The sequence below is a fragment of the Pseudorasbora parva genome, chromosome 3 (genome assembly GCF_024679245.1).
Source record: "Pseudorasbora parva isolate DD20220531a chromosome 3, ASM2467924v1, whole genome shotgun sequence".
Taxonomy (NCBI): domain Eukaryota; kingdom Metazoa; phylum Chordata; class Actinopteri; order Cypriniformes; family Gobionidae; genus Pseudorasbora; species Pseudorasbora parva.
The window spans coordinates 38,518,283-38,542,404 of NC_090174.1; the positions used below are offsets into that span (position 1 = coordinate 38,518,283).

Consider the following 24,122-nt stretch of genomic DNA (forward strand, 5'->3'; position numbering starts at 1 on the left):
ATCACATATTAATAAGAAACGGCTTAAATAATAGTTAGGTATTAACCTTAACACATTAAAAATAGCCTACTATTTTATATTTTACACACCTTTTTATTGATCTAGCCTATACATTTAATTTAATTATGTCCTCAGTACAAGTTCCACAAAAACTATAGGCTAAACTGATACAAATCTCAAAATATTTTTAGATTATGTTATAGATTAGGCTAAACTACCTGTAATCATACATCATGTGAAAATGGGGGGGGGGGGTGTTTTTCTTAATTTACTGTGTCCCTGAAGTCATCTTCCACCTATTCTGTTCCGTTCCACCCCGTTTGGCAAGTCATTTCTAAATAATAATGCAACGTTAGAGCAATCTCCAGTCTCTTTTTCGACAGTTCGGTAACTGTGTTTCTTAGCCATAACTTTGTCATAAACATAACTTAATAATTAATTAATGATTTTGCAATTAATGATTTTACATTGATTTTCAATGGGGTTTAGATCAGAATCTGGACTAGCCATTTTATTATTGCAATGTTCTCACTTTCAAGGAACTGCTTTACCCGTTTTGCAGTGTGATAGGGGGCATTGTCTTGCATAAAAATTCGGGCTGATTGGGAGATGCTCGCAGTGAAGGAACCGCATGTTGCCGAAGGAGGTTCTTATAAACAGGTTCTGAGGTTCTGCCATGTAGCTGTAGGCTATAATAGGCCCAACTCATGCTGCAGAAACATGCCAAAACCATGCCACTTCCTCCTTCATCTTTCACTGACTTCTTTGGGCACTTTGGGTTCAATCTTTCCCCAGTTTGCCAAACATAATGTTTCCCATCAGACACAAATAAATTAAACTTGCATTCATCACTAAAATGAACTTTGGACCAGTTCTCCTCTGTTCACACAACATGCTCCTCAGCAAAGCAAAGCTTAGTCTAGCCTTTTGATTCTTTCTGCTGATGAGAGGCTTGGTCACTGCAGCTTGAGCATTCAGTCTGAATTCTCTTAAATTACAAGACACTGTATGGCAAAACAGATCCTTACTGTGTTCAGCTCTTAACTGGCGAGTATTTCCAGCTGCAGTGTTGAACCGATTCCATATTGAAAGTCTCTGCAATGTCCTGTCCTCTCGTGCATTGGTCTTGCGTACCTTTTTGGGTACTTGAATGAATTAGTGTCTCTGTAAAGCTTCAATATTCTAGAAATTACAGATTTGGAATGACCAACTTCTTTTGCAATAGCTGAAATGGTCATCTCTTTGGCCTTCATCTGGACAACTTGGTGTTGTAGGGTTTCAGTAACCTTAGAGTGGCTTGCCATCTTGCAGTCAGTGAAAATTGTAAATATATATGGATACACCGCTCTACAGTCAGTAATATATATTATTTACCATCCTGTTGGCAAAAATGGGTACAAAAAGTACCTTTTTTAATAATCAAGACATTCTATTCATCAATAATTATTTTTTTATTGTCTCAAGGAAGAAGAAAAAAGGCGGTCTTGTGTGGTGAACTGTTCCTTTAACTATAAAATCCCTTCATGTAGTACTCCCACTCAGCAGGGGGCAGTAGAACTCAAGCTTTGTTATCACACCTTTCATATTAAATATGCTGCTCTCTGCATCGGTACACACTGAAATAGCTCATGTGCTGGTGTGTGGTGGTATAACACACTGAACGCAGCACACTTTGATAATCTACTCGTCCATCTTTGGATGTATTTCAATGTGGTGTCTCTGACGCCGACTATAACCAGAGACTGAAATCTCCCACTGGAGCACAGACGCTGTTACAGCACACGGGACCGCTGGTGAGTGACACTGGCCCCGATGGCCAAGAACACGCTGTCTTCGCGCTTCAGAAAGGTGGACATTGATGAATTCGACGAGAATAAATTCGTAGACGATCACGATGAGGCTGCAGACCAGCAAGGACCTGATGCGGTGGAAGTCGACAACCTTATCAGGCAATATCCTTTAATGTGAGCGAAACGTTTTTGTGGACTGAAACATGTGAGCCCGTGTGACATGAGCGCGCGCCTCGTTCTGTACAGTACTAGGGCATGATGATGACGTGATGACTGTGTTGCTTTGTTTACAATATTTTAACACCGCGTTGTTTTGTGTTCATTTAAACTGTAGCGACACTTTGTTATAGTGTATAGGCCAATATAAAATGTGTTACTTTTCCTTAAGAAATATCAAGCAACAAAGCTGTTTTTAACATTGATAATAAGAACTGTTTCTTAAGCACCAAATCAGCATTGGAATAACTATATTTTACGTAATGTTATAGAGGAAAGTTAACTAAGTTAGTAAAGCGGGTAGTATTACCTAATTTAATCCCAAATGCTGCCTAGCGACATGTATATGTATTTTACTCTAATGAAACAAATTTCTTGTCCTTTTCAAAAAGTTTTAATGTTACTGTAAGTATGTTTAACGCCTGGTCACACTATAAACGAGGGAGGGAATGGTCAGCTGCATAGGTAGCTGCATAGGCGCAACAGAAAGACAATACATAAACATTCACTTTTTTGAATAGTCATCATTTAATGTAACAAGTTACATTGATTCTAAAATGCAATCATGTAAATCAATATGTTACTTATTCAAAATGGATCTATTTACCTCTGGTCACAAAAGTGAACATTTACACTTAAACTCGCGTGACTGTGTCCTTTTTATGAGACATTATTTTACAGTTTGCATTATGACATTTTAAATGCCTTTTATGGAGCTTTAACAGACAGACATAATCTTTAAAAGAGAAAGTAAACAACACGGGCCATGTGAACGTTTACAACAGTCAAGTATAAATTTAATTATTCACAGTTGACAACTCTATATAAAATGTATCAGAAACCCGTAACTCGAAATAGCTTTTGATTGGAATCCAATTTGATTAAAATGGTTTGTTTGCTTTCAAAACTTAATGGGCAGCTTATGTTTTTAGAAGCAATGGAATGTTTCTCCTCCTTTGAAGTGGCTTGTGTTTAAAATTTTAATTCAACTGACCCAATATCAACTTTTATTTGATATAATATAATGCATATTCTTGTATTTGTTTATTCAGCTGCTGAGATGCATCATTCTGTCACAGTTTTCCAATTAGGTTAGACTGCGCTCATCGTAATCGGTATTTGAAGCAAACAGTCGTCTGCATTGTCTCAGCGTAATAAACCTGTTAAGGAGGGTTGTGAATCCACACGCTATTGTCACGTTGCCATTTGTTTCCTTGTACTGTATAGGCTGAGGTATACAATTGTGTAATTGTCTCTGTAATCTTTCTGTTTGTTTGTGATCTCCATGGTGCCAGTTAGGCTCACAGGTGAAATATGCCTAAACATGACGACTCTAGTTTTTGAATGAAAAGTTGTTGCCAATAATTCTGCTGTTATTACCGTCTCTGAGCTGTCTAAAAGGGTTGGGATTTGGCCCTGGCAGGATGTGAAATGAAATTTGGCTGCCATATCTGAGGCCCGTCACCTCATGACTTCTCTCCTCATTGTGCCAGTGTCCAGAGACCTCTGATTTGCATCAGGCTTCCTCTTCCTCTCTGCTCTACCACGGTACCTGGTTTAGTAAGTTCCTGCTGATGTTATCTTGAATCGATTTGGTGGACTGAATATTTTATGCAGTTTACTTACACATGCCACAACTAGAAGATTCACTGTTTCAGTTTTTCTCACCTAAAGTCTCAAGTTTGTAATAAGCACTCATTAACCTTCTCAATTTGCAGTAACGTGAGACCTTCAGGCTAGATGTGCGGCGTTTGAGACTGATGGTCTGCCTGACTAGTGGGAATCAGTATCTGACTTGTTTAGCAGCACTTCTGTGCAGCGGGGCAGAATGCAAAAAGCTTGATCTGCTGAACTGCCAGGGGTTATTATAGTGCGCTGAGGCACAATTTGAAAAACAAGAGGTCCCACGGGAAACTTAAATAATCCTTTGAGAGTTTGTTTATTCGTTTTCATTTTGAATAAATCTCTGGCCGTGTATGCTATTACCACAATCTTAATATGAGATAGAAGGGGCAAATAATATATGTTAATAATATTAACAACACATACAGTTTTATACATTTATATATACAGTAAACAAATTAATTATACATTATTTACTACAAAAACATTTGAAATATTTTTGAAAGAGTTCTCTTATGCTCAACAAGGCTGCATTTATTTGATAACTATATCAAACATTACAATTTAATGAGACTGTTTTCCATTTGTATATATTTCAGAATGTAATTTATTCCTGTGATGGCAAAGCTGAATTTTCAGCATCATTACTCCAGTCTTCAGTGCCACGTGATCTTTCAGAAATCATTCTAATATGCTGATTTTCTGCTCAAAAGGCATTTCCTATTATTATCAATGTTAAAAACAGTTGTGCTGCCTAATTTATATGATTCCAGAAGAACAGCATTTATTTTAAATATAAATCTTTGTAACATTATAAATGTCTTTAATGTAACTTTTGATCAATTAAATGCATCCTTGCAGAACAAAATTATTCATTTCTTAAAAAACTATCCTACTGACCCAAAACTTTTTAATGGATAGATGGATGTTCCAGAGTGGAAAGATTATTAGATGGTTTTGTGACCCTTGACCACAAAACCAGTCATAAGGGTAATTTTTATACATCATTTTATATTTTTTATATTTTATAATTTTATACATCTGAAAGCTGAATAAATATGCTTGTTAGGATATTACAGTATTTGGTCCATTTGAAAATCTGGAATCTGAGGGTGCAAAAAAATCTAAATATAGAGAAAATCGAAAATCGGTAGGAAATTTACAAAATATCTTCATGGAACATTTAATTAAAGGTGCACTATGCAACATTTCCGTCCGCTAGAGGGCGCCTATTCAAAACAAAGGCGTAGTTTGATGACGCCAAGTTTGAGCGCAGGATCTTGGGACATGTTTTCACCTCACAGCCGGTGGAAAATAGGACACGGGCAGAAATCATGTTGATAGATGCAGTTATTAACGTTACTGCAGTATGAAGTAGAGCAGGACCGAGTGTTGTGGAGCTGAGCAAGGCCTAATTGCTGAAGTAACTCCCTTAAAGGGTTACTTCAGCAATTACATATGGCTTTGTATCAGTAGAAACCCTGGAGTACATTCAAATAATTGTGCTTTCCCCCTGAGACAAGAGAGTTATGCATTTTATTTCAGTAAAAATTCCTCCTATGATGGAAAATGCCGATATTTGCATCATCAGAGGAATGTTTGGCCAAAGGCTAAAGACTACAGCCAGCAGAGGGAGCCATTTCAGCATGTTTTGAACCTGCGCATGGGGGATGGGAGATAACACTCAGAGCTCAGCTCGCAGATATAGGCATTCATTTAAACGGAGTTATGGTGAGCAATGTAAGTCTTTTAAGACTTTTTAAGTCTCTCAAATTAATTTATATGAAGGTTAAGCTTGCAAAGGCATGAACTGAAACACGCCAGACTGAACTCGCGTTGTGAATGTATGCCGCGAGTGTAGTCGCGATTACCTCAGCTCTCATCACGAGAGCTCATCAGCTCATTTATCTCACTCCTGCAGTTAGTGCTCAGTGCTGTGATACCCGCGGGGTGACTCACTCATTATATTGAACAGACACGTTCAGTTTTTAATTGTAGTGTCTTCTCTAACTCAGTCACAGTAATCCAGTAGTGTTGGCTTTGGGAATGGCCTCACAGGTAGGGTTGGGCATCGTTTTGATTTGAACGATTCTGATTCCGATTCCGATTCTTACTTTTGATTCCGGTTCTTTTCGATTCTCAATTCCGATTCTTTGAGGGGTGGAGTCAAAACATGTCGCATCGATATTCAATTCTATTTTCAATACCACGGGGGGAAAAACGCTGCATATACTGTCAATTAGATATTTTTTATATACATTTTTTTTTTTGTCTGTCTTATGAAAGTCTAGGCAATCAAAAAGTTCTTCTGAAGAGATCACTTTATATGATAAAGTTTTTAAGCTTTTTCTCCTATATAAACATTGATCAATTGCTATTAAAATTATCTCACAAATATTTGCTAACTCAATGTATTTTTTACAATGGGGTAATTGTGTTGCAATAGCTTACACACAGCACAAGTACGCTTGATTTCAAATGGTAAATTGAATTTAAAAAGACGACTAAACAGTAATTAAATAAGAACAAATAAACATATTACAAAAAATAGCACAAATAAATGCAATAGAATAAAATATATAAATGAAATAGACTGCTTTATTTGTTCAGGTAGGTCTAACATTCAGGTAAGAAACTGAATTAACAAACGCAAAGTGGCTAATTAAATTGTTTTTTGCAGCAAAAAAAAATAGTTTCATATAAAACCATTAAAGTTACACAAGTTGATCAGTCAAGAGCAGTGTGATCGTTTGTCTTTTTGTAGTTTGACTTTGAATAACTGCTGTCCCTTTAAGAACTGCCGCACTCATGGATCCTGAACACTGTTCCTGTTACTCATTCTTCATTTCTTCCTGAATTGTTTACGACTGTGTTTACATTAATACTCTTCAAAATGTGCACTGAGAATTTGGTTGATTGTATTTGACCAATAATAAGCTGGAAAAAGAAGCAAATATTTGCACTTGTAGTCCTATGTCAGAGGCGGCTTTATTACGGTATGTGTGTGTTTGCGCTTCAGATGTGAGCGCGAAATCTGAGGGATTCGTAGAATTATGTGCAATCCCGCGCGAAATTCAGACCGATCACACACACTAACACTAACACGCTGTCGTGAGGAAAAGTCCAGCAGAACGCGCGTTCGCTGTGTTCAGAGGGTTAACCGGCTGAATGAGAAGATGCGTCAACTCGCTGTCAGTCAGAGAAGGAGAGCAGAGCGGAGCACAGCAGCTGGGATCGATACTGTAAAAACTGAGCAGGCTATCGTATCTTTTCAGATATTTCAGTATCGATATTTTTGACAACACTAGTTGCACTGTGCCGACCCAGGCTTTTTAAAAGTGAAATAAATCCACACTTCAGAGCGCCATTTACCGGGCTTCATCAGGTGGCCATGGAAACCAAAACTTGCGCGTTTGGAACCGATGATCAGAACCGAAAACAAATTTTCTAAACGATTCCAATGGAATCGTTGTTTTTTAAACGGTTCCAAGTTGGAACCGGTTCTCGATGCCCAACCCTGCTCTCAGGGCAGTGAAGCATTCTGGGAATTGTAGTCTTTCCGCCCCATGAGACAAATACATTTTCTGTCTTTTCTCAGTCTAGAAGGCGCCAAATTCAAAAATAATTTCACATTTCTACTACATTAATGACCCAGTTTAAATACAGATTCATCTTCCCAGCGCTGAAGCACCCCTTTAAATGCTATGCTGAGACGTCACGGGTCCTTGGTTAAAATAGCAATTTTCTCACAATTTACAAATAGTTGGAAACATTTGGGATATTGTAAGTACTCAACTGAACAAAATATATAACTGTTCTAGGGTTTTTTGGATATTTTACTGCAAAAATACTACATAGTGCACCTTTAATACCCTAATGATTTTTGGCATAAAAGAAAAATCAATCATTTTGACCCATACAATAGTATAGGCCATATTTATGGTTCTAAGACTGGTTATTTTTGCACTTTATCTGTTGTTTTTAAGCAGTAATGTTGTGAGAGCATCTCTGACAACTTCATTTAAAATATTTGGACACGCCCACCTTGTAAAATCTTTCATGGTGGTGTTGATCATGAAAACGCAGTAAGGCCCAGGACTTCCTTTTTTTGTTTTATTTTAATGTTTTTGTTTCTGAATAGCTGAGAGTGAAATGTTATCCTTTTACTGCATCTAAAATCGAACAGTCTCCTATTACAATGCTTTGATTCAGAAAACAAATCCGGTGTTGGATATGTAATCCCAAACTTAAGTGGAGCAGCACAAGAGAAGGACATCTGGCGACAAGAAGTCAGAAATATTCTAGAACACAAGGGCACTGAAGACGAGAGCCTTGAGACTCAAGAGTTTTCTGTTTTGCTTCCATGTTGAGGCATTCTATTTTTATTATTGAGGTCACAGCGTCTAAATTTTAAACAGTTAGATTAAAATTTGATATTAATGTCTCATCTAATTCAGAGGCTGAAATTAAACTAGGGATAGCCGCGTCTCTCTCCATATTAATGCAGTTTCATTCACAGTCGTTGGAGAATGCAGTGGCAAGCAGCTGCAGCGTAGCAGACAATCAATCATCCGCGTTCCTGAGTTTAGTCCCATCTGAGGGAATCATTGTTTTCAGAAATCAGAAATTCCTTGCGGTTCAGCTTGAGTGTGCATATATGTTTGTGATAACTTTATCCGAGAAACCTAGTTCCCCCCAGTCGGCTTATGCAAAGTTTAAAGGGTTAGTTCACCCTAAAATGAAATGGATGTCATTAATGACTCACCCTAATGTAGTTCCACGCCCGTAAGACCTCCGCTCATCTTCAGAACAGAGTTTAAGATATTTTATATTTTAGTCCCAAAGCATATGCAGTCTATGCCCACTTTACTGTCCATGTCCAGAAAGGGAATAAAAACATCATCAGAGTAGTCCATATGTTACATCAGTGGGTTGATTAGAATCTCTTGAAGCATCGAAAATACATTTTGTCCAAAAATAACAAAAAATACGACTTTATTCAGCATTGTCTTCTCTTCCGTGTTTGTTTTCAAACCTCAAATAAAGATTCAATTCGGATCGCCAATGTTATGTGATTAGAGCAGTTTGGCACGCAATCCAAACTGCTGAAATCACGTGACATTGGCGATCCGAATCATTGATCGATTCATTGATGAATCTTTATTTGAGGAACACGGAAGAGAAGACTGATGCTGAATAAAGTCGTATTTTTTATTATTTTTGGACCAAAATGTATTTTCGATGCTTCAAGACATTCTAATCAACCAACTGATGTCACATATGGACTACTCTGATGATGTTTTTATTCCCTTTCTGGACATGGACAGTACAGTGGGCATAGACTGCATACGCTCTCAGACTAAATATAAAATATCTTAAACTGTGTTCTGAAGATGAATGGAGGTCTTACGGGTGTGGAACGACATTAGGGTGAGTCATTAATGACATCACTTTCATTTTGGGGTGAACTAACCCTTTAAAGCTTCCTTTTCAGTTTAATGTAGGTATGATTAGAGCTAAGGCTATTGATTATCTTCCTTAACCAACTCTAATGCACAGGGGACATGATGGCAGCCCTTCATATTGCTCTTAGGAACCCTCCAATCAACAGCAAGAACCCAGCAATAAAGGTACCGACTAAAGGTCTTTTCACAATGAAGTATAGAGAGCACAAATGCTTGAAATACCTCATCTTTTCTGTCTTATATTCCCTCAGGAAAGAGCTCAGACTGTGGTATTGAGGGTTCTGACATCATTTAGGAGCAGCGACATAGAGCCCGCTGTTAAATCTCTCGACAAGAATGGAGTCGATCTCCTCATGAAGTATATCTACAAAGGCTTTGAGAGGCCTGTGGAAAATAGCAGTGCCATATTGCTGCAGTGGCATGAAAAGGTAAACCCACGCTGTCAATAGTGAGGTTTAAAGGGACATTTTGTATTTTAATTTCACTCAAGCTGTCACATTTCAGTCAGTAGTTCACAATGTACATCCAAAAATATTAAATATGTACACATTTTTGGTGTGCTATATATAACATGAATAAAACCTAACGTGGGCTTTTTCTGTAACAGGCATTTGCCATCGGAGGACTAGGCACAATTGTTCGAGTTATGACAGCCAGGAAGACCGTATGACTACCAGAGCAGACCAGGAAACAATGTCACTAAAGAGGACAGGAGGCAGATTTGCCTGTTACTTAAAGGAAAGAACAAGACACCATCATTTTGAATGCTATTGCCTTGATGAGAAAAAAAAAAGAACTGTAAACAGTAGAGAAACACCAAAGCACTTGTTTCAAACTGAAAAAATATGCTTGTGTAAAAGTGAAGTAACCTATGTCAATATATCATAAATTATTCTATGATATACTGGCATCAAAAAATATTTCAAACTGACATGGGGGGTTTTTTGAGGGGAAAAATGGAAGACAAAACAATGCCAGTGTACGTGATATGAGTAACATGGTGAATACAGATCAGGTGAGTGAGAGCAGAAAAGGTTGTTATTTGATTAGTTCGATTTAATCAATGTTTTATTTTCTTATTTTATCATCACATCTTTGGTCCCATACTCCAGTTTTGTTTTTTTGTGCAGAGATTTAATAATGGAACCAGTGATGTACACCAAAGTGGTAGAGTGGGGATCATTGTAAAGTGCCTGCTACAATAAAGTAAATGGATCTCCTTTATGTTGTCATCTGTGTTTGAGTTCATTTTAATACAGTATTTATCCAGAGTATGAACATGTCATAATTTGCCTCATCGGCCATAATAATAAAATGGACTGTACCACAGATTGTCCAACAGCTTTATCGGGATGGTGACCTACAGATGCAGGAAGGGCAGGGTAATTAAGATAATACATATCAGGAAAAGAAGATAAAGGGGTCTTCAAAGAATTCTAAAGGATGTGCAACTGATAACTTCTATCATGCGAAGACCAGTGCTCCTGGGATATATCATTCATGGAACAAAGTGCTGTAATCTCACTGCTGGGCGGCACAAGAACCAGGAGCTGGATTCATCTATAAATGTCAAATGATTTCCATGTGCATGAGCGGAATTAAATATTTAGTGAGTTTTACAACAGTCTTAATTGGGGATGCACATATTAAAATTCTGTCAGATAATGTTTTGTTTGTTTTTTGTTTTGTTTTTATCAATAACTGATAGATGGTCTGTTAAAGGGATAGTTCACCCAAAAATTTAAATTGGATGTTTATCTGCTTACCCCCAGGGCATCCCAGATATAGGTGTGTTTATTTCTTCAGTAAAGCACATGAAATTTAAACTCCAACCGTTGCTTGTATAATGCCTGTCAATGGGGTGTATTTCTATGAGAGCCACTACGAGAGTAAAAAACACAGAAATACAAATCCATATTAATCCCCGTGGGTGGCTCCACATTGATGTCTTTAGACATGAAACGAATTGTGTCTGCGAGAAACCGAACAATATTTGTTTTTTTGTTTTTACCTCAGACGAATCTCATCTAGTATTCCTCCATTACTTACGCTGGAGGAGGTCAAAATACCGTACAAAAAAAAAAAAAAAAAATTGTATATATAGATACCTCAATATTGCTTGTGTGGATTGGTTGGATGAGACATCTACGTAAATCTTGTATCTAAGTTCACGGCGGGATTTTGATTTCTTCGGTGGAAGTAATGGTGCTGGAGAGTAGTAGATGAGATTTGTCTGATATGAGGTAAAATTAAAAAAAAAAACTTTTCAGTTTCTCACATTAAAAACAATTGTTTTGTTTCATCATCAATGTGTCGTCACAAGCCACAGGGTTTAATATGGATTTGTATGTATATTGCTTTTTTTTATTCTCATAGAAATACACCCCATTGAAATGGATTATACAAGCAACGGTTGGAGTTAAAAATCTTAACTTGTGTTCTACTGAAGAAACAAAGACACCTACATCTTGGATGCCCCGGGGATAAGCAGATAAACATCATATTTTCATTTTTGGGTGAACTATCACTAAGTCGTATAGTATTTAGTCTAAATGAAATACAAAAAAAATGTTATCAGTCATTTAAATGCTACAAGCTAATTTAGACATTACAACGTTTATAATGGATGTTGAATTTAAAATGAATCTAATTTTGAGATTTGATAAAGATTTATATTTTTTAGACATTATGTAAATGTTGAAAGAAGTAAGCATAAACAATAGAAATTTCCAAAATTGACCAGTTGGGTTAGACTACTGATCAAAAAACATTGATACCAACACATTTACTAATAGAATATATAAAGGAACACCAAAAAATTAAGCAAAACAGTCATAAACTTTTTAATATTCTTAAATAGCATTCTTAAAAACAAAAAGCTTGCATGTTTTGGTATCATCACAGATTTTTTTTTCTTTTCTGCATTTAACAACAAACATCAAATATAATTTGGCAACAGATAAGACAAAACAGTTAAGTGATTAAAAACACATGACAATTGGACAATGCAAGTATGTTCAACTAGCAACTCTAGAACCCCTTAACTTATAAAGAAAGAGTATTCTGACCATTACATCACTTTTGAAAATGTTCCCTCCCACAACAGTAGGAACTGGTAGAAATCACCCGTACACCTTAGATCTGGCCCCATGTTGACAATAGAAAACAAATGCAGTTAAATTTCTTTCTGTTCCTTTCAATCCTGGCTGCTTATTCATTTACAGCATTCATTAAAATGGTGCAGGGGGCATCAACATTTAACAGATTTGCTAAATAACATGCATCAACTACGGGCGATTGGTAAGAAAACGCTTAAATAAAATGACTAAAAAGAAAGGGTATTGCATTTTCCCCTAAATCGTAAGTTGGTAGGTTTCTGTTGTGGTACATTTCACATATAAGTGCTTAAAGTCCGTATTCACCCCTGTGCTCTCAGATGAATGGTGCGGTGTGAATACAGCACTATCCCGGGACAGTCAGAGCAAGTACTTGCAAGGCTAATTTATAGGATGCTGGGAAGTTGAAACGCTTACACACTTACAAATGAAATAAGGCAAAAACATTTGACAGTCCACCAGTCAAGGTCAAACAACTAGACAGAGAGGAAACGGTGACATCCACCATCTGTTTCCCTCTTTATCTCCATCCAGCCCTCCTCCTTTTGGCAAACTAAAACAGCATAATAATAAAAAAGCTAGGCCATGAAACTATCTGTGCCTGCAACCCGGTTGTCTGCATAATTTGGGCAGTGGATTTTCCATGTGAAAGTTGATTTTGTTTGGCAGTGATTTGTTCGTTAGCAAAATGTTCTCTTTTATACAAGAGAACTATAAAATAAAATAAAAAAGCGAGTGGAAACAGGTATGACTTGAAAACATGCAAAATATATAAACTAGACTAAAAGGAGAGAGATGTCGGTATTTTAAGGGACCTTGTGCTCTCCACATGCAAGAATCTTTTGGTCCTATTGGATTGGCCATGATCAAACCTGCAGTTTCGGGGGGAAAGAGTTGAAAGAGCCGTCGTGTGTGCCGTTTCGTAACAGATCACAGACGGAGCAAGGGATGAGCTTTTTGCCAAAAGCGTGACATAACGGAATGATCAGACATGCCTCTTGCCAACAGCACAATAAATAAACATCAGAATCGAACTTAAATAGTGCAAGTAAAGTGCAAGGCCGTTATTGAAACCGCTATCATCGTAATTATCAACATTGTCATGTAATGAACCGAACGAAAACACTGATCACATCACTTCTTACTAGACCGACGCAGTGCACTTGTCCTTGAGACAGATGGGTCGTAAAGGAGGGACGCTCGTATGCCATGATCCTTGGAATGTCAGCTGACTGCACTTGTGTGAAGTGGCGGGAGGGTGCGCAGTTGAGACAGTGGCATGGTCCATTCACAGATTAGACAAAAGAACACTGCCCCTGTCACATGCAGAGGGTCATCTTTTCACAGATCTGCCACGACGAACAACCCAGACAGACACACTTCTCTGCATCACATTGACTTCTTATAGAACTATACATATATTTATATATATATAGATATATACACAAATTTGTACTTATATACAGGAGGACGCCTGTACATCTCTGACACTATAAAAGAGAGTTTTGTTGGCTATTGGTGTCCACTGCACACATGGAATAAGACATTAGGTTATTACATCAGCTATGCAAGTATGGGCTTACCACACTACTGAGGCATGCTAAAAAGAATCTCTTTTGAAGAAACGCTCTATAAAATGGAGATTCTGGTGTCAACGTAGCGAATAATTAAGGAGCGGTTAGCTGATGACCAAAATAACCCAAAAGAGGCACGGCGCGGTGGACCTCCTTCAAAAGCCCAGGCTATCGAGTCCACGGAATTTGTGTCAAGACGCAAAAACGAACACGTTTTAATGAACAAACACAAACAAGAAAGGCAAGACAGAGCAAATAAATGCAAACATGCTGCACGCTCCCTACGGGAAAAAGTTGTGTAAACGTCGCGGAGGCAAAAGTGTTGAGAAGGAAAAACAAACTTCCTTCTCCAAAATGTGTTTTGCCAAAGCCTTAGGCTCATCTTTTCGGAAGAATCTCCCTGGAATTACACCAATTGACGTAAAAAAATGTTTCCAAATCTCTCTCTGAAGTCTCCTCCGTTATCTTGTGCTCTCTAATCACCTTTAGAAACGGCGATAGCTGCCCTCAACAGGTCTGAACGCCAATGTGCTTGCGCTCGTACACTCATATGGTACATGCATGTAGTAAACCTCCGTGTTCTCCTGTATGTTGGAAGCAACGCTTTCGCATCTGGGCGTGTAGTTAGTTCAAATCTATAAATACATGTGAACTTGACAAACTGTAAATATCTGCCCACAATGATGAGATATTTTCTCTTGAATAGTCATTAAACTATCTAGGTCTAAATGAGATTAGGTTAAACAACCAGCTTATTCAGAAGAAACTACCTACAACTTGTGACATGACATGAGCGTGTGTGTGTGTGTGTGTGTGTGTGTGTGTGTGTGGAAGTTGGCATGATGCCACCATGTGGTCAATAATTATCCAACATGCCATCAGAGAAGAGGTTTTGCACATCCAACATGGCCGCCATCTCCAGCACATGTTTCTGTAGAAGGCTGCTCTCCACCATCTCCTGTTTCGGCAGCGGAGGGTACGATTCTGGAAAACTCCTCGCTTCCTGTAACATGCGCACAGAAACAGCATCCTTATCCAGCTGCTTCATGACAACACCTTGAATAAAACTGCTGCAGCCTTATAAATCTGATATCTACACCTGGTCACTTGATATGTGCGACATACTTTTCGGTTTTAGTTGCGGCAGTTAGCTTTCTGAAGAGATACTAAGCTACTCCTCTGTTATAGCTTATAACACACTCTCACATTTATTTTGAAACATTTTGAGAGGAGTAAAATTTACATGTTGTGGTTTCAACGTACAGACGGATTTACAATTGTTGTAAGAAATGCTGGAATGCGTCTCAAACCACTTCCTTAAGTGATTGCTCGGATCTCACAGTCTCAGAAGCGCTTCGGAGAGCATTTACAACTGGTCTTTTCATAACTGGAAAACTATCCGATCAGAGAAAAAGCATGAAGTGACCAGGTCTAAACAGGCCTTTTGATATGGCATTGACTTGATTTGGTTTTACTTTCAGAGGACCGAAATTTGTTTATATGTTCTGGTAATGCGGCTGTTTTGAGTCGGTAGGTCTCAAACTGTAGAGTGTGTAGTTCCAGCCGGAGGTTAACAATAATATATATAACAAATTGAAAGCTTATTTCATTCTGATGATAATTTTTTTAATGCAATATAATTTAATTTGACTTTAAATGACTAGATTTTATCAATAAATAAATCATAATTTAAGCACATTCTTACAACGTCTTTCAACTTCCAATTCAAAATAATTCACAACTTGTCTCAACTTCATGCATAACCCCTTTAATTCAGCTCAAAATATCTTGCATTGGGTGTCTGCCTCATATAACATGATATTTCATGACTCTTGCCACTGGATGGCCTTATAGCTTTATATCATAGGTGGCAAACTCCGGTCCTGGAGAGCCACGGCCCTGCAGAGTTTTTCTTCAACTCTAATCACACACACCTGTACAAGTTAATCAAGGTCTGAAGGGTACAGGCAGGTGAGTTTTATCAGGGTTGGAGCTGAACTCTGCAAGACTGAGGCTGAATCTGAAATCGCCCCTATACCCTTAAATAGGGCATTATTTCAGGGGACAGCCATTTGTAGTGGTTTCCGAAACAATAGTGGACATTATTGAGTGCACTCATTCAATCCCACATTGCACCGCAATAATGAGTGTACAGCTGATGTACACACAGCGCCAGTCTGAATTCACTCCCTCGTTTTCATTCACTACTTCAAGTGAACTGTATAAGTGGACTAACGTAGGGAATAGCGATTAAAGGTTTAGGGGTGATTTCGGATTCTCTCCGGGACCGGTTCGCCACCCCTCCTCTATATGGACCAAATGAGCTGTTCTGCTGGGTCCTAAAATCAGTTTGTTCAGTATGCATTTAGTAACGTTTTAGCATTTTTATTACAATTTTGAGAATTTTTTGTTTTTTCAATATGTACTGAAGTATTCCTCGCATGCCATTAATTTCATAAGGTTACTTTTTTTAATTTCAACCACGAAACTCCTTGAATCCAGTCAGTTTTTTGTGTGTGTATATTCATGGTTCAAGTATGAAAAAAGTGCTAGGGTCTTGGACCACACAGATGAGCACACTCAATTAAGCTTGTTTCGGGTCTAAATGAGGGAAAGAAGAGGGTTCTTAATGCAGCTTTGTATGTCTAAAACTCTGGAAATCTCAGAATTATTTTCAGGATTGTGGGATACAAAAAGTATAGTAGTATTATTTATTATATTTATATAAGTATTATTAATTTACTAGTATTTATTATATAATAGTATTTAATAGTATTTATTATATTTTGTAGCATTAGCATTTATTTTTTAATTAAAATTAAAATAAAATGTTAATACTTCAATGAAAATAAGAAATGTTGCACACACACACACACACATATATATATATATATATATATATATATATATACATATATACATATATAGATAGATAGATAGATAGATAGATAGATAGATAGATAGAGATATATATATAGATATTAATGAATGTAACCAGTCTGTTATAAGAAGTATAAAGGTTGGCTACAATACATAATATTTAAAAGTATATTTAGTATGTATTTATGTGTTTGAACTGTGCTGCATTTTAACACTCATAAATATACCCAAAAAATGTTAAAAGTATTATTGACCAATTGTGTTACTAAAGTAACATGTATACCATTCATTCAATTCATTCTCACCCGGAAGAGTTTGTGTAATCGAAGCGTGATGGAGCAGAACACGAAACGGATCATGAGCAGACGCAGAAATTCATCACCATAAAACTGCAGAAAGGCCTGATCTGGAAGACAGTCAACAGGAAAACTATGAGATATATATTTGTCCATTGGTCCAACCTGTCAATGGTGTAAAAAATTTTTGAAAAAATAAAGATGCACAAAACAAATGACAAGGGTTATATTGTTATTACCTATAACACGGGAACTCGTGATCATTTGGCCAATGTCATGGAAAATCTTCCGCAGGAGTTCCTGGGCCTTTTCCCACAATCCATAGCGCATGCTGCTCAGTCCGCAGACAGACAGGAAGCCCATGAGGGGGTTGTAGAGGAAGAGAGTAAACAGACTCCCACGCTGAGACTGGTCTATGTGTGAGTAAATAATAAAACAACAGTATAAAAATACAATAGACAATCAATATAATAACAGACAATCTTACTTCAAGCCAATAACAACCAAGGAAATAATAAAAAGCCAAACAAATATAGACAAAAAAAAAATGTCTCTCAACACAGTCAAAGCAATAAAAAAAGGAAACCTTGCATGCTCTTTGGATATACTATCGGAGAAAGCAGGCATACAAGTGGTTGGCCGAACAGGTTGGAGAAATGCTGTGGAAAGACAGGAAGAAGTCAAACAGTTAATTTTACATGAATTTTCTTTTCATTTTTTTAACAATAAATGTACTAGTAGTGAATAGTGAATAGTGAATGTGCGATAACTGTACACTAGGGGGCGCTCAATTACTGAACAAAGCAGCCAACTAAAGAAAATCAGTTGAGGAGGAAAAAACCTGAAACAAAGGGTGATCAAATCAATCTATGAATAACAAAAAAACAACAACAACAGAGCTGTAACTCTTTAACTCTCTCTATTCAAGGTATCTTCTAATGTTTATTCTAGTCAAGAAGTCAGATTGTCTTATTTATGGAGCAAGCACATGGCTGCTCTTGAATAATGAATGGCCTCATGATGTCACAAAATACTGCAATGATGGAACAAACGTGAGTGTGTGAAAAAGAAAGAGAGATGGAGAGTCTAACCTTATAAGCAGTGCTGTTGGATGAGTCGACAATGATAAAAAGAGGTTTCCTGGTGAAGGGGAAAAGGTCTCCTGGGTGGAGGCTTGAAAACACACATTTGTGCAGACATGCATGTTAAAATAACACCTCAATTTTGCAAACGTGTAGTAAAGCACAGTTTCTATGTACAGTAGGCTAGCACAGAATGGATGTCAATGAAGGCTCACCAGTGCATCTCTTTTTGTGCCTGATTTCTCTTCTGCACCATCTCACCGTTCACCACATCTCGGTTAGTATTGGTCAGGACACCTCCAAAGTCATAAGGTCCTGTAAATAAATGTTAAGGTTATGTGAAATAATGATGGGACAGATCTTACTCCTCGTATGCGCGGAAATGTAGCATCGTGATGGTTTGAAAAATGGTTTCTCCATTTCCAACACTGTTCAAAAGGCTGGGTTCAGTTTAATTTGTTTTGAAGGTATTGAATATTTGTAATTAGCAAGGTGTCAATTAAAACTGACAGAAAATACATTTATAGTTATACTAAATATATATAAATATATATATATATATATATATATATATATATATATATATATATATATATATATATACATATATATATATACATATATATATATACATACATTACATACATGGACAACGATCAGGCATAACATTATGACCACCTTCCTAATATTTTGCTGGTCCCCTTTTTGCTGCAAAAACAGCCCTGACCCTTCGAGGTATGCACTCCACTAGACCCCTGGACGTCTGCTATGGTATCTGGCACCAGAACATTAGTAGTAGATCCTAGTAAGTCCTGTAAGTTGCGAGATGGGGTCTCCATGGATCGGATTTGTTTGTTCAGCACATCCCACAGATGCTCGATTAGATTGAGATCTGGGGAGTTTGGAGGCCAAGTCAACACCTCAAACTCGTTGTTGTGCTCCTCAAACCATTCCTCAACCATTATCCTGCTGAAAGAGGCTACAGCCACCAGGAAATACCATTTCCAGGAAAGGGTGTACAGTAGGGCAAAAAAGTATTTAGCCAGCCACCAATTGTTCTCCCACTTAAAAAGATGAGAGAGACCTGTAATTTTCATCAGAGGTACACTTCAACTATGAGAGACAGAATGGGAAAAAATCCAGATAATCACATTTTTAAAGAATTTATTTGCCAATTATGGTGGAAAATAAGTATTTGTTCAATAACAAAAGTTTATCTCAATACTTTGTTATATACCATTTGTTGGTAATGACAGGGGTCAAACGTTTTCTGTAAGTCGCCACAAGGTTTTTAGACACTGTTGCTGGTAGTTTGGCCCATTCCTCCATACAGATGTTCTCTAGAGCAGTGATGTTTTGGGCCTGTTACTGGGCAACACAGATTTATTTACTCCCTTTCAAAGATTTTCTATGGAGTTGAGATCTTGAGACTCCAGGACCTTGAAATACTTCTTATGAAGCCACTCCTTTGTTGCCCAGGTGGTGTGTTTGAGATCATTGTCATGCTGAAAGACCCAGCAGTCTTCAATGCCCTTGCTGATGGAAGGAGGTTTTTACTCAAAATCTCATGATACATGGCCCCATTCATTCTTTCCTTTACACAAATCAGTCGTCCTGGTCCCTTTGCAGAAAAACAGCCCCAAAGCATGATGTTTCCACCCCCATGCTTCACAGTAGATATGCTGCAACTCAGCATTCTTTCTCCTCCTAACATGACAAGTTGAGTTTTTACCAAAAAGTTCTATTTTGGTTTCATCTGACGACGACATTCTCCCAATCCTCTTCTGGATCATCTAAATGCTCTCTAGCAAACTTCAGATGGGCCCAGACATGTACTGGCTTAAGCAGGGGGACATGTCTGGCACTGCAAAATTTGAGTCCCTGGCGGCATAGTGTATTAGTGATGGTAGCCTTTGTTATTTTGGTCCCAGCTCTCTGCAGGTCATCCCCCCCTGCTTTTTTGTAGGTGACCAAATACTTATTTTCCAAAATAATTAGCAAATTAATTCTTTAAAAATCAGAAGTCAATCAATTGGTGGCTGACTAAATACTTTTTTGCCCCACTGTACATGGTCTACAACAATGCATAGGTAGGTGGTACGTGTCAAAGTAACCTCCGAATGGTTGGCAGGACCCAAGGTTTTCCAGCAGAACATTGCCCAAAGCATCACACTGCCTCCATTGGCTTGCCTTCTTCCCATAGTTCATCCTGGTGCCATGTGTTACCCATGTAAGCAACGGACATGCACCTGGCCATCCATGTGATGTAAAAGAAAACGTGATTCATCAGACAAGCCCATCTTCTTCCAGTTCTGATGCTAATGTGCCCACTTGTTGGTACTTCTGTCGGTGGACAGGATTCAGCATTGGCACCCTGACTGGTCTGTGGCTATGCAGCCCCATACGCAACAAACAGCAATGCACTATGTATTCTGACACCTTTCTATAAGAACCACCATTAACTTATTGAGCAATTTGAGCTACAGTAGCTTGTCTGTTTGATCAGATCACACAGGCCAGCCTTCGCTCCCCATGTGCATCAACGAGCCTTGGCCGCCCATGACCCTGTCGCCGGTTCACCACTGCTGGTCCTTCCTTGGACCACTTTTGATAGATACTGACCACTGCAGACCTGGAACACCCCACAAGTCGTCTACCCACTCTATCACAATTTGTCCCTTGTCAAATTCACTCAAATCCTTACGCTTTTCCTGCTTCTAATACATCAACTTTGAGGACAACATATTCGCTTGCTTACTAATATATCCCCACCCACCAACATGTGCTGTGATGAAGAGACAATCAGTGATATTCACTTATATTTACTTCATAATGTCATAATGTTATGCCTGATAATATATATATTAAAAAAAAATGAAATAAAAGTAAAATGTGGTATACCATTAGCTAAGCTATATTACACTTCCTGGTATTCTTGAATGGATTTTTCATGCAGAATATACCCACTCAAAATATACCCATTTAAAAGATGATTGCAGAGTAAAGGCTGGTAAGTGATTCAAATAAGTCTTTGTTACTACAGATGTGTTTTTGAACATGGCAGTATGTTTGTGAGGCACATCATACATGAAAATACATGTCTCCAATCCTCTAGTTTGATTGGCTGAACAATGTTCCAAGATCACTTATTTAGTTAGTATTTATGTAAAGAGTAAGAGAACAACATTCCATATCATCCAGTGATTTCAGAAAGAACAACAGTGTGCTAAAACACCTCAGCATACCTTCACATTCAGAGCGTCCATTGGGGAAAACTCCAGTGGCAGAGAGATACACCAGCAGGACACTATTGGCTGGCAGCTCCTAGCAATAAAAGAATCAATGAGAGAAAATAAAACTTTCAATGACTAGAACAGAAAAATATAATTTAATTGTACAACTATAAATCAGAATACTACAAATGGTAAAGCAGCGTCATAGCAGGCTTAATTATTAAGTTCTGTGGCATGCCAAGTGCTGCACAGTCAGAGCATCTCGGTATCGCCCTCAAAATATAACATTTAAAAACTATATGGCAACAACTTTGCACATAGGGACAAACACACACACATTGAACAGCTAAATACAGGAAATGGTAAACAAAGCACATGGAAGAGCCTTATTTGTCATCATTTATCAAAACAAAACATGAAGCAAGATGGAAAAAAACTAAAAATAGGGGTGTCTGAGAGTTAAAAATGAACTGCTATGTAGCAAAAGCAAGCAAGAATCGTGTGCATGTGGGTTTTCCTCACACTCTCGAGGTGTGACGCTACAGCAGAGCAACAGGCAGAGCAGATAGTAACACGCTAACACCCCTGTAGCATGCCACACACACACAGACACACACAGACACACACACTTACACATGAGGTGTCACTTCAGACAACAGAATAGAAACTAGTGCACAGGACAGGATCATGAAGAACCATAATGCAATCATGCAGGAAATACCTGTAAAATTGTTTCATTTTTATGTATCTTTAAAGGCCCAATAAAAGCATATGATGAGCTATGTTAATGTGTTTTCATATAGACAGGTTCAGGTGAGGAATATTAAAGGATTCCTCCTTTTAAAGTCAATAGGCTTTAGTCTAGCTATATGTTTAAAGTTTTAGGAGGAGATGAGACAAATGTGTGTAGTGTGTAAGATCACTACACTGAAGAGAAAGATCGTATATGGAATTTAAATATGTAAACTACTGTTCAAACGTTTTGGGGCAATAACTTATGTTTTTCAAGAGGTCTCTTCTGTTATCTAAGACTCCATTTATTTGATCAAAATATAGTAAAACTGTAATACTTTGAAATATTATTACAATTTAAAATAACTGCTATCCATTTTGATATTTAAAATGTAATTTCTGTGATGTAAAGCTAAATTTTCCAAATCAAAACTCCAGTCTTCAATGTCATATGATCTTTTACAAATCATTTTAATACGCTGATTCAATACTCAAGAAACATTTCCTATTACTATCAATGTAGAAAACAGTTGAGCTGCTTAATACTTTTTGTGGAATCATACTTTTTCTAGCCTGGTCCTACCAGACTCTCGTACATTTCCTTTGTACAGAGAGTCTGGCCACTCTCCATTGACAAGTGTTCACTTCCTTGAAGTCGGGAACTCTTTTGAAGTTTAAAACTATTGGATCTGCCATAACCAATCACTAATGTTTAGTCGTGACGCATGTCATCTCAAACCATAGACTGTACTGCATATACATCAACGTCATTGTTCTCAGCCACTCCCTCTGTTCGTTGATTGGACCGGTTAAATTTTGACCGGAGAAAACCAGAGAATATACCGCAATCCGCATAAGATGGAGTACTGAAGGAAAATGAACATTTAGCGGAAGTACGTAGAAGGGCGGAGCCAGGCTATATTGAATTTGTTAATAAATAGATTTGAAATTAACAGCATTTATTTAAGATATAATTTTTTGAAACTAAAATGTGTCACTTTTCTGAATAAAACATGATTTCTTAAAATAAAATAAAAAAGCTACTTACTGACCCCAATAGTCAGGGACTTTTGAAATGGCAATTTATATTTACTAAATGTGCATTTTGTCATTTATGAATGTCACTGCTATAAGGTATCTACACAAATATAGAGTCTAAACAGGATTTAAAAGAAAGGATGGATTGACAAGTTGATAAATTGACGTGCTTAAAACTGCAATGACATCTGACAAACCTTGAAGGAGGCAGACAGGAAAGTGTAGAGCTGGCTGAAGGTTGGTTTGTAGAGTAGATATTTATGAGGGTTCTCTCTCTTGGCAGGCTTTTCATTGGGCTCCTATAATGAGAGAGATAAATGAGTGAGAGAGGAATAGAGAGACACCGAGAGCAGGTGGAGTGAGAAAGAACAGTGACAGAGACACTGTAGGTGAAGTACTAAAATAGCAAGGGAGGAAGGGTGAAAATACTCAGAAACACTCAACATAGAGAGTGACAGGGAGAGTGTAAGAGTCTTCTCTTACAAGTGTCCCTGGTTTGGAGCTCTGTGTGGCCAGGTTCACTGGTTCCCTCTCAAGCGCTTGAAGCATACGGAACATATCGATGGTCAGCTCGCTGAACTTCACCTGCAAACCAGACGAAATCCAACCATTGCAAAAACCAGAGTTGTAACCTACACAAGTTTGAAGTGTCTAATCATTTACATAATAAAGGACCGCTTGAATTTGATACATTATGTAACTTGTTCAGCCTGCTAGATGTTTTGCATTACTGTACTCCCACCTGATTGTTACAGTTGCCAATGATGAGCGCATCTGCCAAGGTGAGCTGGCCAACAACCATGCCCTGTTCAAGAGGGGGCACACCCCCCTCCTGCAACCGATTGGATATGACCACCACGGCGTTGTCATCATTTAGGATCATAAGAGGATCTGCCTGTGTAGGTGGAAAAATAGTGTGAGAAAGACTCAAAGGTAAAGAAAATATTCAGATTTTTTTTACAGGGCGGACTACAAGTTGTGTAAGAAGAGGTATTTACAGTGGTGGTCAGAATTTTTGGCACCCTGGTAAATATGAATCAAAGATGGCTGTAAAAATAAATCTGCATTGTTTATCCT

At 37.8% G+C, this 24,122-nt stretch overlaps 2 protein-coding genes across 5 annotated transcripts in view; one reads left to right on the forward strand and one right to left on the reverse strand.

Moving 5' to 3' along the window:
- The first annotated feature begins 1,567 nt into the window (after window positions 1-1,567).
- On the forward strand, window positions 1,568-10,318 carry arpc5lb (actin related protein 2/3 complex, subunit 5-like, b). The gene is made up of 4 exons (XM_067438741.1): window positions 1,568-1,952; window positions 9,187-9,259; window positions 9,346-9,522; window positions 9,702-10,318. Exons 1-4 carry the CDS (start codon window positions 1,813-1,815, stop codon window positions 9,762-9,764), a joined length of 453 nt encoding a protein of 150 aa, XP_067294842.1. The 5' UTR covers window positions 1,568-1,812; the 3' UTR covers window positions 9,765-10,318.
- A 1,595-nt stretch (window positions 10,319-11,913) lies between these two features.
- The window catches only part of scai (suppressor of cancer cell invasion), a 44,048-nt gene continuing 31,839 nt past the window's right edge, over window positions 11,914-24,122 (reverse strand). For 3 of the 4 annotated variants that reach the window (XM_067438737.1, XM_067438738.1, XM_067438739.1), the window contains 10 exons: window positions 23,788-23,940; window positions 23,490-23,630; window positions 23,243-23,344; window positions 21,288-21,366; window positions 18,258-18,357; window positions 18,052-18,133; window positions 17,547-17,619; window positions 17,200-17,373; window positions 16,970-17,070; window positions 11,914-14,787 (listed from right to left, as the gene is read on the reverse strand). In XM_067438737.1, coding sequence (XP_067294838.1) covers window positions 14,641-14,787; window positions 16,970-17,070; window positions 17,200-17,373; window positions 17,547-17,619; window positions 18,052-18,133; window positions 18,258-18,357; window positions 21,288-21,366; window positions 23,243-23,344; window positions 23,490-23,630; window positions 23,788-23,940 — 1,152 coding nt within the window. In that variant the 3' untranslated portion in view covers window positions 11,914-14,640. The remainder of the gene's footprint in view (window positions 14,788-16,969; window positions 17,071-17,199; window positions 17,374-17,546; window positions 17,620-18,051; window positions 18,134-18,257; window positions 18,358-21,287; window positions 21,367-23,242; window positions 23,345-23,489; window positions 23,631-23,787; window positions 23,941-24,122) is intronic. The other variant, XM_067438740.1, reaches the window with a different exon arrangement.